General features: G+C 38.9%; 1 protein-coding gene across 1 annotated transcript; it reads right to left on the bottom strand.

Annotated features, from left to right (window-relative positions):
* Positions 1-8: 8 nt before the first annotated feature.
* Positions 9-12,825, bottom strand: LOC121958443 (S-adenosylmethionine synthase). Its single transcript, XM_042507368.2, has 9 exons — positions 12,622-12,825; positions 8,163-8,240; positions 7,381-7,503; positions 6,656-6,768; positions 6,313-6,456; positions 4,921-5,139; positions 4,453-4,635; positions 3,666-3,799; positions 9-2,624 (listed from the first exon to the last, which is right to left on the bottom strand). Exons 1-9 carry the CDS (start codon positions 12,710-12,712, stop codon positions 2,522-2,524), a joined length of 1,188 nt encoding a protein of 395 aa, XP_042363302.1. The 5' UTR covers positions 12,713-12,825; the 3' UTR covers positions 9-2,521.
* Positions 12,826-13,313: the final 488 nt, after the last annotated feature.

Genomic DNA, 13,313 nt, shown 5'->3' with positions numbered 1-13,313 from the left:
CAAACGCCTCTTGTTAAAATGGTTTATTGGTTTCAAAATCATATTTACAAAATTTTCCAGGATTTATGACACAACATGTGCAAAGAATCAGATTTTACATGATATGTCTCATAATGTGACAGATTCACAGTTTTTTCTCTGATTTAATGACTTTTTTAAAACATTTTGAGATCACATCTCGTCTTTGCTTTGCAGAAGGTCGCAGGTCCTGATGACATTAACACTGTCTTTATTGTCGGATAAAATGTAAGAAAGAGCTGTTTCATCTCAATCAACGACTTTAGAAGAAAATGTGATAGTATGTTCACATTTGTGCATTGATTTTCTACTAAAATGTTAAAATCTAGTAAGACTTTCAGCTTATACTGTAATCGTCTTTATCATCTTTAGAATCCAGTGAAGCACTAAAACCTGCAGCAAGGTGGACACTATTATGTAAAAGCAAAGGTTAATTCGGGGTTTCTTTCATTTCCATGTTGATTTCCGTGAGTCACTGACATTTAAAAATACTGTTTTTTTAAATCTCATATTTGAAGTATTTCTTAGAGACTTTTAACAGCTTTTAATCAATGAACATTACATTAAAGGTCAACTGTGTCAGATTTAGTGGCATCAAGTGGTAGAAATGTGATGTAATATCCATAACTATGTTTTAATTAGTTTATAACCACCTGAAAATTAAAACAATAGTTTGCATTACCTTTGAATGAGGTGTTGATATCTACATACGGAGCGGGTCCTCCTCTAGGAGTCCACCATGTTGTTTCCACAGTAAGCCAGAATGGACTAACAAAAATTTGTTGCATTTTGTGCCTCGGCCAAATGCTCTGCACACAGGAGAAGTTTCAGCTCTGCAACCTCACCACTAGATGCCACTAAATCGTACACACCGAACCATTAAAACCTGCTATTGAAATAAAAAATAAATGTTATATAGCTTGCAGTTTTCTCTAGGTCCCGCTTTTTTCACATCTCATCTTTGTTTTTTAGTATTTTTGTGTGGACCGAGTGTTTGTGGGTCATTTTATTTAATACCAAATTATTAAAAAAATGCAGAAACTTTTATAACCCTAATCATGGACTGTACGTGGCTATAGAGAAAACTTAAACTTAAACTATTTAGAAGAATAAAAGTCAGTGCGTAAACTTACCGTTGTTGCTTTGAGGGTTTTAGATGATCAAATAATCTGCTAGCAGTCTATCTATCATATAAAAATATAAAAAATCCTGTTTTTCTCAGTCACTTGGTACATTTCTTAAATAATCTTTAACATTTGCAAAACACTAAGTGTGTTTCTCAAAACAGTTAGTAAAAACTTACGTCGATGAACATATCACTGCAAAATCTGACAGTTGATCTTACTTAGATAATCGTGGCAACTGATGACCTTGAAAAAGTAAATATAATTCTTAATTTTTGTTTACTTTATATCTACGTGTGAAGTTAGCGAACTTGGTTTACTGAAGATGCTAAAACTCAGAGAGATTGATTTAATTAAACTTGTCATTTTTAAGTTGCAACAGCTTCATAAAATTAAGTACAAATAACTTTATTTTAAGTAAACTTAACAATGAGATATTAAGTTAAGAATAATAGTTATCTGTACCTACATTTTTCAAGGAAATTGGTTTGCTGGATTAAAAAAAAAAGTAAAACCACCATGTCAGATTTTACAGTGTATCAGTCAGTGGACCGACCATCAGTTATTGTTAAAATGATTTATGTTGTGAATATACCAGTAAATTCTGTTTTTCCTGATGACCACGTGTATCAAAGTGACTGAGAAAAACTGTAAATAGAAAAATAGAAACAATAAAAAAGTGTAAACATGCAGAAAAAAGTGTAAACATGCAGAAAAAAATCACTGATTTACAACGATTGACTAACATTTGAAACTTCTTTGGGATATCGGCTGTATCTGTGATCACGTCTCATCTCCGTCCTGTGGAGATCGAGTGTTTTATGTTGAACACAGTAGATTCAGGGTGAAGGTTTGATTTCATGCTAAAAAAACAAAACTATCTTTTGTATACGTAAAAAGTTTAAGATCTAAAAAAAAGCTTTAGTTAAATCAGAACCTTCAGTGTACATTATTAATAACATACAAGTATTAACAACAGATTTCTGTAAGACATGAAGGCAGATTTAAACATCTGTGCGGCTGCTCTCCCTGCAGATTTGGTCATTCACTTATTTCTGGACAGAAAATAGTTGCATGTGACTGTACACTGGATCTGCGGGACAAAAATACCACACAGCTCGCTCGTATTTCATGTTACCATTGAAGGAGTCATCAATTACAGATGAAACATCTTTCCTCTCATCCAATCACCAGAGATTATCTGCTCCCACCCTGACCTGTCCCTCCCAGCTGCCTCTCTCTTACCGGGTTACAGCAGCACCAGGACAGCTATCTGTACAACACACACACACACACACACACGCACACACACAGACACACACACACACACACACACACACACACACACACACACACACACACACACACACACACACACACTAGAAGTTGAGGTCCTTTGGGACCTCCCAGGGAAACTCCTTCCTGCCAAAGTGTCCATAGCAGGCCGTCTTCTGGTAGATCGGTCTCTTCAGGTCCAAGTCTCTGCATCAAAATACAGATACATTTACCACAATACTACATATACATTTCCCACTGCTCAAAAACCCTGATAACACTCGCTAACTTCTGACTTTTTGACGTAATGGGAAGGGTTACAATCGGCATTTACACTCGGGTCAAATGACTCTGCAGTTGTCAAAAATGTATCTGCTCCATCTCTGATTGGTATTGATGGAAACACAACACTCAGGTGAATGCGCCAATTATAGCCACTTAACCAGAGAGATGCAATGTTGTCCGTCAAGCAGCGCTCAAACGTAGAATAGAATAGAAAAGAATAGAAATACTTTATTAATCCTATGAGGGAAATTGTTTCGTTACAGCAGCAAATAAAAGAGCAGCAACTTAATAAAATATTTGGTAAAAAGGCAAAATATTGCAAATATTTATACAAAGGAAACACTTAACATAGAATAAAATAGAATAGAATAAAATAACAATAATAATAATAAAAAAGATGAAAAAGAACAATAGAAAAGAAAAAATGTGCAAATCAGTGTGCAAAAAGTGAAGATGGATGTGCAAACATCGCTAAAACATCAAAACAAATTAGTCTGCACCGAGTTTGAAAGAAAGACTGAATTAATAAGAGATAGAACAAAAGAAGTAACCACCGTTAAGTTTTCACTGGCCTCCATGCTGCTTTCTACTATTTACTAACCTGCTCTCCAGCTTGTCCGTGACGTTAAATGTGACACACCAAACACACATCTACACACACACACACACACACACACACACACACACACACACACACACACACACACACACACACAGACACACACACAGACACACACACACACACACACACACACACACACACACACACACACACACACACACACACACACAGAGGCACACTCCTCTGCTGCAGAGTTGGGTACACAGCTCTGCTCTACTGGCAATGGCAGGTTTTCCGTGTTTAAAAAAGGGGTAAAACAGTGGATACGGTTACATTTCCTACAGCGATCAGTTTGTATTATAGCATCAAAGCGGCTACAGTGTGATCAGTTTAATACCGACCTCACGATGACGCCGGGTCTGAGGTCAAAGTTTTTGTTGACGATCTGCAGCAGCTGCGTCTCGTTCATCTGAGAGGAGCCGTAGGTGAACAGGGAGATGGAGAGCGGGCGGGCCACTCCGATCGCATACGCCACCTGAAAACACAAATGAGAAAAAAAAATTCAATAAGTAGTTTTTTGATTACTTTTAATAAAGACAGTTTCAGCAGTTAATACTGATCTAATACTAAGACCCCCTTAGATTTTGTGGATGGAGAATAAACTCTTTTGTTTCAACCTGACTAGAAGAAAAGATAAAAAGCATGGCCAAATATATATGGACGCCTGAATATTCACCTATGTGTGATTGTTTAGGGTGTTATTTCTAATCTATCTGCATCTCCACTCTTCTTTGTCTGTTTTCCCACCACATGTTGAACCTGCTGGATGGAGATAAGATCTGGCTCTCAGTCAGCCATCCAGTGCAACTCAAAGGGGTCGGATGGGGTTGAGTTCAGGGCTCTGTGAAGACCGGTAAAGTTTCTCCATCATTTCTTTATGGAACTGGCTTTGTGCTTGAGGGCGTAATATAATGTTGAAATGTGGACGGATGGTTTAGTGTTATCCTATGATGTGTAAGCATGGCGGGAAAAGCCAATACAACTTAAACTTCTACAGTCACTTAGAAAATGGACATCTGAGACACGTTGGCTCTGGGCAAAAGCTGTGCTTCTGAAATTTGAAGAAAATAAACAAAGCACCTGGTGCGCTCCACACCACAAACATCACAAATGATTTGTTGATCTCACCTGCACCAGCACCCTCCTGCACAGTTTGGCCTTCACCAGAGACTTTGCCACCCAGCGGGCGGCGTACGCAGCTGAGCGGTCCACCTTAGTGTAGTCCTTCCCAGAGAATGCCCCGCCTCCATGGGCCCCCCAACCGCCATATGTGTCCACGATGATCTTCCTGCCTGTCACTCCAGCATCGCCCTGACAGAGAGACACACAAACAAGTGTTTCCAGTGCTGATGCAAGAGCTGTTCTCCAGCATTTTATTCACTGAAAATCAAATTTTGATCTTCTGATTAAACCTAATTACATAGAAATTATAACGCAAAGTTCAGGAGTTTGCATCTTCACATACTGTAAAACCTTGCAGAGGCAGCACTTGTTGTAAAAACAACTTTATTGTGACCAACGTGTTCATCATAAGACATAACAGAGAACATCTAAACAGCGTGAGAATTAATGAAAAAAACCTAAAGACTGTTCTACCTGAGGTCCACCGATGACAAAGCGTCCGCTGGGCTGCAGGTGGTAGATGGTGTCCTCGTCCAGGTACCTGGACGGCACCACGGCCTTGATGACCTTCTCCTTCAGGATCCTCTTCTGCTCCTCCAGGCTCACGTAGTCGTCGTGCTGCACTGAGATCACCACGGTGTGAACCCTCATGGGGATCACGGCGCCGTTTTCTTGGCTGTAGTGAACCGTCACCTGGGGGGATGGAAGTGGAGAGATTTTAGTATTTTTACTGTGGATATTAAATTGTGTTATACTCAAGTTGGGATTTTATTCAAGTGTTAACCCTTTGAAACCAAAGTGGTTTCTTTCATGGGGGAAAATATGTGAAAAAAGACCTAAAAATGCTGAAAATGAAGAAATCTATATATATTTTATACATTTTATCGTTTCTTTCCTGTAACATTATTTTAAAATGATTATAATTATAAATCGAGTTTTCCCAATTTTTGGATAACTTTCTAATAATCCACTCTCTCTTTTTAAAAATATTTTCAGGTAATTTCCTTGTCACCTTTTATTTATTTATTGCCAAGTTGGACATTTCCTTTTTCCCATGTTTATGAAAGTAATCAAACCCATTTGCTCAGGGCTCAGAGGGTGCAATAGCGTTGTTGATCCATGTTTCAGGGTAAAAGCATGTAAAGTAATTTATATTTTCAAATGGAAGCCATAACAGAGGAAACTCCACATTTCCTGACAGCCTTTTCCTGTTACTGTGTGAGCTTCTGCAGATGAAGTCTTGACACGTGCGCAGCGAGCTGAAGCGTGCACAGGCTGAATCTGTTGAGGTGTTATTGGAAAGACGTCTCCCGGCTCACGTGTTGCATACCAGCGCGCTCTGGTTGGTCAGCACATTCTGGAGCTCTAACTATCTCTCGAGCAACTAGAAACTTCCTCGCAGACCAGGTTATCTCTGAATTTAAAATATCGTGATCCATCCTTCGTACGATCGACTTCACACTCGACAGGTGTGTTACTGCGAATCGGAGGATTTGCAGTGTAGAATATGGTGCAATTTAGACATGTGACATGGTAATAGGTTGTGTTCATGTTTTTCATTCTGTCCTTTTTGCAGCCTGTCGATACTTTTTTTGGGTAGACCAGTAAAAAGTGCATTTTAATTGTTTAGACAAATGCATCCGTCAGCTTTTCGGCATCTTCCACAGAAAGTCAAGCTCTGATTTTAGCAATGTTTCTTAAGTGAAAACAGGTAACCTTTGTGACATTTTTAACGTGTGATTTTAAATCCAACTCAGAATCAATTATGCAAATGACACAATAAATAACCAACTAACGAACCACCATTATCAGCACATTTGATGGTCGTTTGAACTCTGTGCTGCAGCGTTTGAATTTGGGTCCCACCTGTGTCTTGGAGTCGGGGCGGAGCCAGGGGACGGTGCCGTCGCGTCTCAGTTCGGCCATCTTGGAGTTGAGTTTGTGTGCGAGGACGACGGTGAGGGGCATGCACTCCTCTGTCTCATCTGTGGCGTATCCGAACATCAGACCCTGTCCTCACAAAACAAAACCGATAACTTCTGTTGTCACAAATGTCTTCGTGCTTTTAACCTCGTGTGTGTAACAAAACTTTAAGTTGAGTTGAACAAAGTTAGACAAGTTAAACAACATAATTTAACTACTCTGAAATCAAAATGTGACAGTCAAAGTTCACGTAAACAGACAGCATGTTTGTGTTTTTGCAGATGACCTGGTCTCCGGCCCCGATGTCACTCTCCACGCGGTCGATGTGAACTCCTTGTGCGATGTCAGGGGACTGCTGCTCGAGGGCCACCAGCACGTTACACGTCTTATAATCAAAGCCTGGACACACGGAGACAGGGGGACATTTCAGGGTAAACTCATTTCACATTACAGAAAGTTAAGACTGCTTTAAACTCAGGCACGCCCAGAAATTTAACCCTCCGTGACCATAGAAAACTGGCTTGTTGTCTTCAGAAACAGGTAAAAGGCAATGAGCAACTTCAGAAGAAATGACCCAAAAAAATCTGCAAATAAATAAATAAATAATAATAACAACTAAAATAATGTACAAAAACCACGGAAATGACCTGAAAAAAATGTGCTAAATAATAATTTTGTACAATATTTTTAAATATGTAATTGATATGAATATAAATATATATTTTATTGAAAGAAGTACAAAAAAATTACCTAAATAAAAACAAACAAACAAATAGAAATGACCTAAAAAAAGGCCTTAAAAATAATCTTTAAAATCTGCTTATTTCTTGCAATATCCAGAAACAAGTTTTGCCAAGTTGCTCATTGCCTTTTTTTTCATGTTTCTAAAAAACATCACGCTAATTTGCTCAGATTTTGGAGATTTAAATAAGCTACTTGTGATGGCGTCTAAACGCAGCACATGAAAAGTCGGCTGCAGAGGTGTGAGACTGAACATTTAGCTGAACTCACCTTTGTCTGAGTTGTCGTAGCCGATGTCTCGGATTGTGTCTCTCACCACCTTCTGGTAGTCCACGTTGGCTCGGGACGTGATCTCACCACAGAGCAGCACCATGCCGGTCTTACACACCGTCTCTGTGTCAACACACACACACACACACACACACACACACACACACACACACACACACACACATGCACAGAAGACATCACACTGCATGAGACTGAAGTGTGCAAGTTTTACTGAATTTAATTAAACAAATAATTGATTATCAACATTGTAGGGAGGTCAAAAAAAATTTTTTTGCCAACGTATTGTTTCGTTCAATAATTTGATTTACAGCATTAAATAATTTCTTTCATCAAACTGACAGTCCATCATTGACCCTTTGAAAGTGGAGAAAATCAGTTTTACTTCTTTCAAAAACATGAAAAAAAGGCAGTAAGAAACAAAATAAATAATCCAAAAATGGTCAAGAAATTGGTAAAAAGGTAAAAGAAAATTAGTTGAAATGCACAAAAATAAAATACAAAAATAAAATGAAAATAAAATAAATTAAAATAAAATAAAAAGGAAATTATCTGAAAAATTGCTAAAATAAAACAATTCATATAAATAATAAATAACATAATTACAAAATTTAAAAAATGTAATCAATTATAAATAGTTTTCATTTATAAATACAGTTTTCCAAAAACTGATGTCGCTCTAGGTTTCGAAGGGTTAAGACAGAGTTGTGCCTTCTGGCACAAATTTACCACCTTCTGCTGCAGAGAAACTCGCGGTTACTCACCACAGGCCACTTTGGCGTCGGGGTCCTGCTTCAGGTGAGCGTCCAGCACGGCGTCACTGATCTGGTCACAGATCTTATCTGGAAAAGATTCAAATACACGAATATCTGTTTCAGTTTGTGTGGCAGTTTGTTTCCTCCCGTGACCTTCTGCTGCACATTCCTCATCAGGAATCAGAGGACGACACTCGTATCAGGAGCTGCAGCTCTATGAATAACCTCAGCTGGTGGATGTGACATGATACACTGTAACTCCATCAGCTCATCAAAGCACCGCCTCGCTGACACACTACTGTACTCACACACATCACACACACTTTAGCTGCACCACATGGATCTGACATCAGATTTGCCCAACAAAACACAATCATTTCATAAAATATGACATCTGAGTCCTTAAACTGGCAAATTGGCTTAATACCTAAAAAAAAATGACAAGAAGGCCATAAGGAACTTAAAAAGTCATGACCAAAAAATTAGCAAGAAATCAAGAAAATTACCTGAAAATTAGCAAAAAACCCAACACAAACATGAAAAAAAACTGAACAAAAAGAAGGGATTGTAAAAAAACAAACAAAATAAAAATAAACCTCTTAAAAGCTATAATAATTCTGCAAATTATTTGCAATTTTTTTGTTGTTCTGTTTTGTTTAATCTGTTTGTATGTTGGTCGTGTAGGTTTGTAACTTTTTGGCGATGAAAATTGAATGAAATATTCTTAAAAAAACAACTGCAGTCCTCTTAACGAAATGTTTGAATACAGAACATTTAAAATCATATATATAATTTTACTCTAAGTGATATTAAAACATCTGCTTGAATAAATAACCTCTTACATCACAGGAGAAGGGACCATGGAAATAACAAATTACATCTACTGTAGTTACTACGATTATGTTTATGTGTATTTTTGTGAAATCTCTTAATTTAATTTAATTTAATTTAATTTAATTTAATTTAATTTAATTTAATTTAATTTAATTTAATTTTACCTGCTTTATCTCAAGTATTGTGCTAAATTTAAAAGCATGTAGAAAAAAGAAAAGAAAAAAAGGCAGCTGCAGGTCTGTCTGCACACCTGTCTGTCTGTCTGTCTGTCTGTTTACCTGTGTGTCTGTGAGGAGCTACAGGTGTGTCCCCACCCCGCGCGCACGCTCAGTGACCCAAATCAAACGCACCTAGATGATGCGTGAAGGACAGATGCACGCTGGGAAGAGCTTCAATCCCAAATGCTACGATGCTAATATTGTCTCGTGGATTTTGCAGCGGTCGCTTCTACATTTGTTTTTCAAACTTTAGTGTTTTTCAGAGAGACTTTTGTCCAGTTTGTGACTGTGTTTTTTTTTTTTTTTAGCTCAAAATGTTTGCAAACAGCGAGGTCGTGTGGACTGTTTATATTGGACCCGTAAAGGCCAAGAGGACTGGTCATATTTTGCACCGGGAATAATGGAGCAGAGATGTTGAACCTGGAGCAGATTTTGGAGGATTTAAGAGCTGCAGAGTGACGTGCAGACAGATGAGTACAGCATAAAAGTTGTGTGCATATGTTGCATTATGAGATGATTTAAACTGTGCTGCTGTTTTTGCTTCAACATGTGTTTTTATGGCTGCTGCTGCAGTCAACTTGTTGCCTTGCTTATGTTTTATTTTGCTTTTTTCTGTGGCTTTGTATCGCGTTTGGCTCCCGCTGTGGCGTCTTGCTTTTTTTTTTGTTGTTTTTCGGATTTTTGGTGAAGTTTGTTCTGGTTAGTTCTTGTGAGGTGCAGCTGATAGTTGCATATTTACAGGCTCAGTGATGATCAGTAATGAAAAGGCTGCAAAGTGAGTCTATAGAAATGAGCTCACAGCTGGTTTTTATTCATGTTTCTGTTGGTGAGTCACTGCTGTAGGGGGGACTGGGACCTGCTGCAACACTGTTTGCATTTCTCTCAGATACTATTTGGACTGCACCAAAAGCATTTTATTATATAATAAATTCACATCTGTCTGCCAATTATTTATGCCATTTAAACATGATTACATAGGACATGTAGCTCACAATATGTTTTTGAATAAAAGAAGTCAGATGTTGCAACTGACCCCAGCCCTGGAGCGCATGTGCAGAATGAGTGTCACCAGTCGGCAGGTTTCCATTGTGAATATAAAATACATCTGATAGAAACACAATTTAGAGCAAAAAGTTTTTAAGTTTGGTATTTCAGGTGATTTGGAAAAGCCATAATTTGCAAAACTGCTATTGAAACACGTTTTTGGCTTTTCTAGGTCACATGATGCTATGGCTATGAGCTTGTCAGTAGGAACTGGCTCCCATGATGCAGCAGGAGCAACAAGAGCTGTTATTGCATCACATAACTCTGAGAAAGTTGAGCGGATCATCTGGAAGTTTTGAATCCGCAATTCCTCTGTGAAATCGTGGACGATCAGCTCCCAGAAATCCCTCATACGTGGCCGCTTCCTCGTATAACAGGTTCGCCTTTCCATTATGGCTCCATAACACGCCTACGCTGCCTTGGATTGGACATAATGACGGCTAGTGCGGTGGCTGCAATAGAAATAAAGCTGCTAATGTTTTGAACATCTTTCGCCGTGCAGCTTAGGATGTTATCGCCAGAGAAGTCGCACAACATCACTCTGGAAACGCAGTCATCTCGCAGTTGTGTTTTATTGACATTTAGAAAATATCTCTTAAGTTTTGCACAAATCTGTAATGAAAATCTGCGTTCAGTCGACTGAGGGCTCTCTGACTGATCCAAAATGACTTTCAAAGGTCAGCCCTGTCTTTAATGTTAACATTAGTCGATTGTGAGCAGAGACGCAGGTTATCTGTTCTGAATGAACTAGACTGATGTGCCACACTAACAGGAGGTGGTATCTAAAAGAAGTAAAGCTTTTTGCTACGTGAGGCTGAAAACGTGTTTTACTGAACTTTCTTGTCTTGATGCCATGTTTTGATGGGAATGGATAAGATTTTATTAATACCAGTGACTTTATGAATTCTGCTTTTCGATCCAATTGAATCTCGATTCGGGAAGTTTCTGTGTGTAAAAACAAAAAAGTAGGCCTTCACAGGTTTTCAGCATTATTGTAAAAGAGGATATTTATCCTCCGTAACACACGTGCTGCTCTGTTGGGAAGCAGAGACTCATGCGGAGAGTCAAATACCTGACAAGCACTCTGCAGTGCACGGGCTCCAGTTCACCATGTATGTCAAGTGTCAGGGGTAGCAAGCGTGCACGAGAGCCGGGATCAGTTGCTGTCGAGTATACGAGTTTGTTGTACTGAAGCCAAACTTTGTCACGCGGTGCTTTAGGTTGTAACACATTCATATTTTGAAGAGATGCTGCAGGAGAAGTGCTTTTCAGGATTTCAGAGTGTGTGACGATGGCTGTTTTCTGAGGGCAATAAAAATCATTAGAAAAGAGCCATTCATTCAAGTTTTATCCAACAGCGCTCGCATGCTGTTTTTGTACTAAATCTGGTGCAAAAGTGGCTCCAACAGGAGCTGCTGCACCTTTAAACGAAGAATTTGTGAATGGTTCATCCACCTGTCGATTCAACTTAATATCCTTCGTTGAGTGAACTTTTTTTTCTCAAGTTCAGCAACCTTGAATTAGTTGGTTTAACATTGTAAGTTTTTAAAGCAGCAGGGCAGCATTTAAAATGATCCACAGTGAAGTTGCAGAGTGCAACTTTCTTGCACTTGGATTAACCCTTTAAGAACATGATCATTCAAAAGCATAGGAAGAAGGCAATAAGCAACACAAAAGTAAATGACCCCAAAATTAGCAAGAAGTTATTTCCAGAAAATTGCCTGAAAAATAAAATAAAATAAAATAAAACAAAAATAAATGACCTGCTGACATTTCCCCCTGACTTTTTTTCCGATTTTATTTTCTTTTTCTAAATCTACTAATTTCTTGCAATTTGTGGAACAACATTTTTTTTTTCTGGGTTAAAAAACTATAAAACTGTAAAATTTTGACAACTATGAATTTATAGTTATAGACATTTTCCCAACCTTTTTTTCTTTAAAAATGTCTATATCTACTATTTTTTTGCAATTTGCGGGACTTTTTTTTGCCATGTTGCTCATTGCCTTTTTTCCTGTAGTTTTCAAGAGACATTGCACAAATTGGAGTTCAAAGGTTTAAACACTTGTGAAAGGTGTCTGTAAGCAGGTTTCAAAGGGTTAAAAATCCTAAACATCATGTGCAGCTGCAGTGCAATTGATAAAGCATGTTGACAGTCTATTTTTCTACCTGTATTCATGCTTTAAATATAAGTTTTTATAGAAATCAGTCAGAGGTGTGTGGCTCTTCAGACGGCTTTTTTCTGGTACAGTGGCTCCATGCAGCACCAGGATTCTGCACATTCCTCAAAGTCATCAATGATCACTGAAACATAAAACACATGATAACCGCCAGCGCTCAGCAGCAGCATGCAGAGGGAGTCCTGCACTCACCGGGGTGTCCCTCTCCCACAGACTCGGAGGTGAACATGAAGGAGCCGTCATGAGGAGCGTGGTCGTACATCCCGTCCACCGTCCCGTTCATTTTGTCCCTTTACAAACACGCTGTAGACAGAGACACAGGAAGTGATTGCTGTGGAGCAGCGGATGAAGTCGTACAGATTGAGCGGCTGCAGTCCGATCTCGCAGTCCCAAGGCAGAGCGGCCGGATAACTGCACTATTTAAGGCAAAGACAACACACACACACACACATGGGGGGAGGGTGCCATGTGAACGGCGGGTTAGACCATTCAGAGGCGAGGGAGGGGAGGTGGGATTCCTTTCTCCTCTTCTTCTTGGAGACCCTTTTTTCTTTAACTCCTCACATGCTGAAAGTTCCCGCTTTGTTAAAAAACTGAACCCATAAAACTCCTCCTGACTGTCTAACTCTTAAATCAGAGTTTACTTCGTCTTGAGTTTTACTTTGAAGTTCCTTCACAGATTCATTCATTCATGCCGGCTCTTTGTTTCTTTGTACCTGGGGGCCCCTGAGGTCCCTGATGGGGCATCTGTAGCTGAGTACTCATGGAGCCCTCTGCCAGTGGAAAAGTGATTCTACTGAAATAGTACTTGAATACAGTTATGAGACACTTGTACTTGAGTATTTCCGTTTTGTGCTACTTTATACTTGTACTTCTCTACATTT

The sequence above is a fragment of the Plectropomus leopardus genome, chromosome 19, assembly GCF_026936395.1.
Source record: "Plectropomus leopardus strain MGB_pleo_1.0 chromosome 19, ASM2693639v1, whole genome shotgun sequence".
Classification (NCBI taxonomy): domain Eukaryota; kingdom Metazoa; phylum Chordata; class Actinopteri; order Perciformes; family Serranidae; genus Plectropomus; species Plectropomus leopardus.
Note: the sequence above shows the minus strand (reverse complement) of the source record. Positions and strands in the feature narration are given on the sequence as shown.

Excerpts from the sequence above, each read along its gene's own strand:
- LOC121958443 (XM_042507368.2), bottom strand. The coding sequence starts at position 12,712 with ATGAACGGGACGGTGGACGGGATGTACGACCACGCTCCTCATGACGGC. Across the intron at positions 5,140-6,312 it reads GCCCCGACTCCAAGACACAG|GTGACGGTTCACTACAGCCA; the intron begins GTGGGACCCAAA and ends CCATCCCCCCAG. Across the intron at positions 3,800-4,452 it reads GCAGGAGGGTGCTGGTGCAG|GTGGCGTATGCGATCGGAGT; the intron begins GTGAGATCAACA and ends TTGTGTTTTCAG.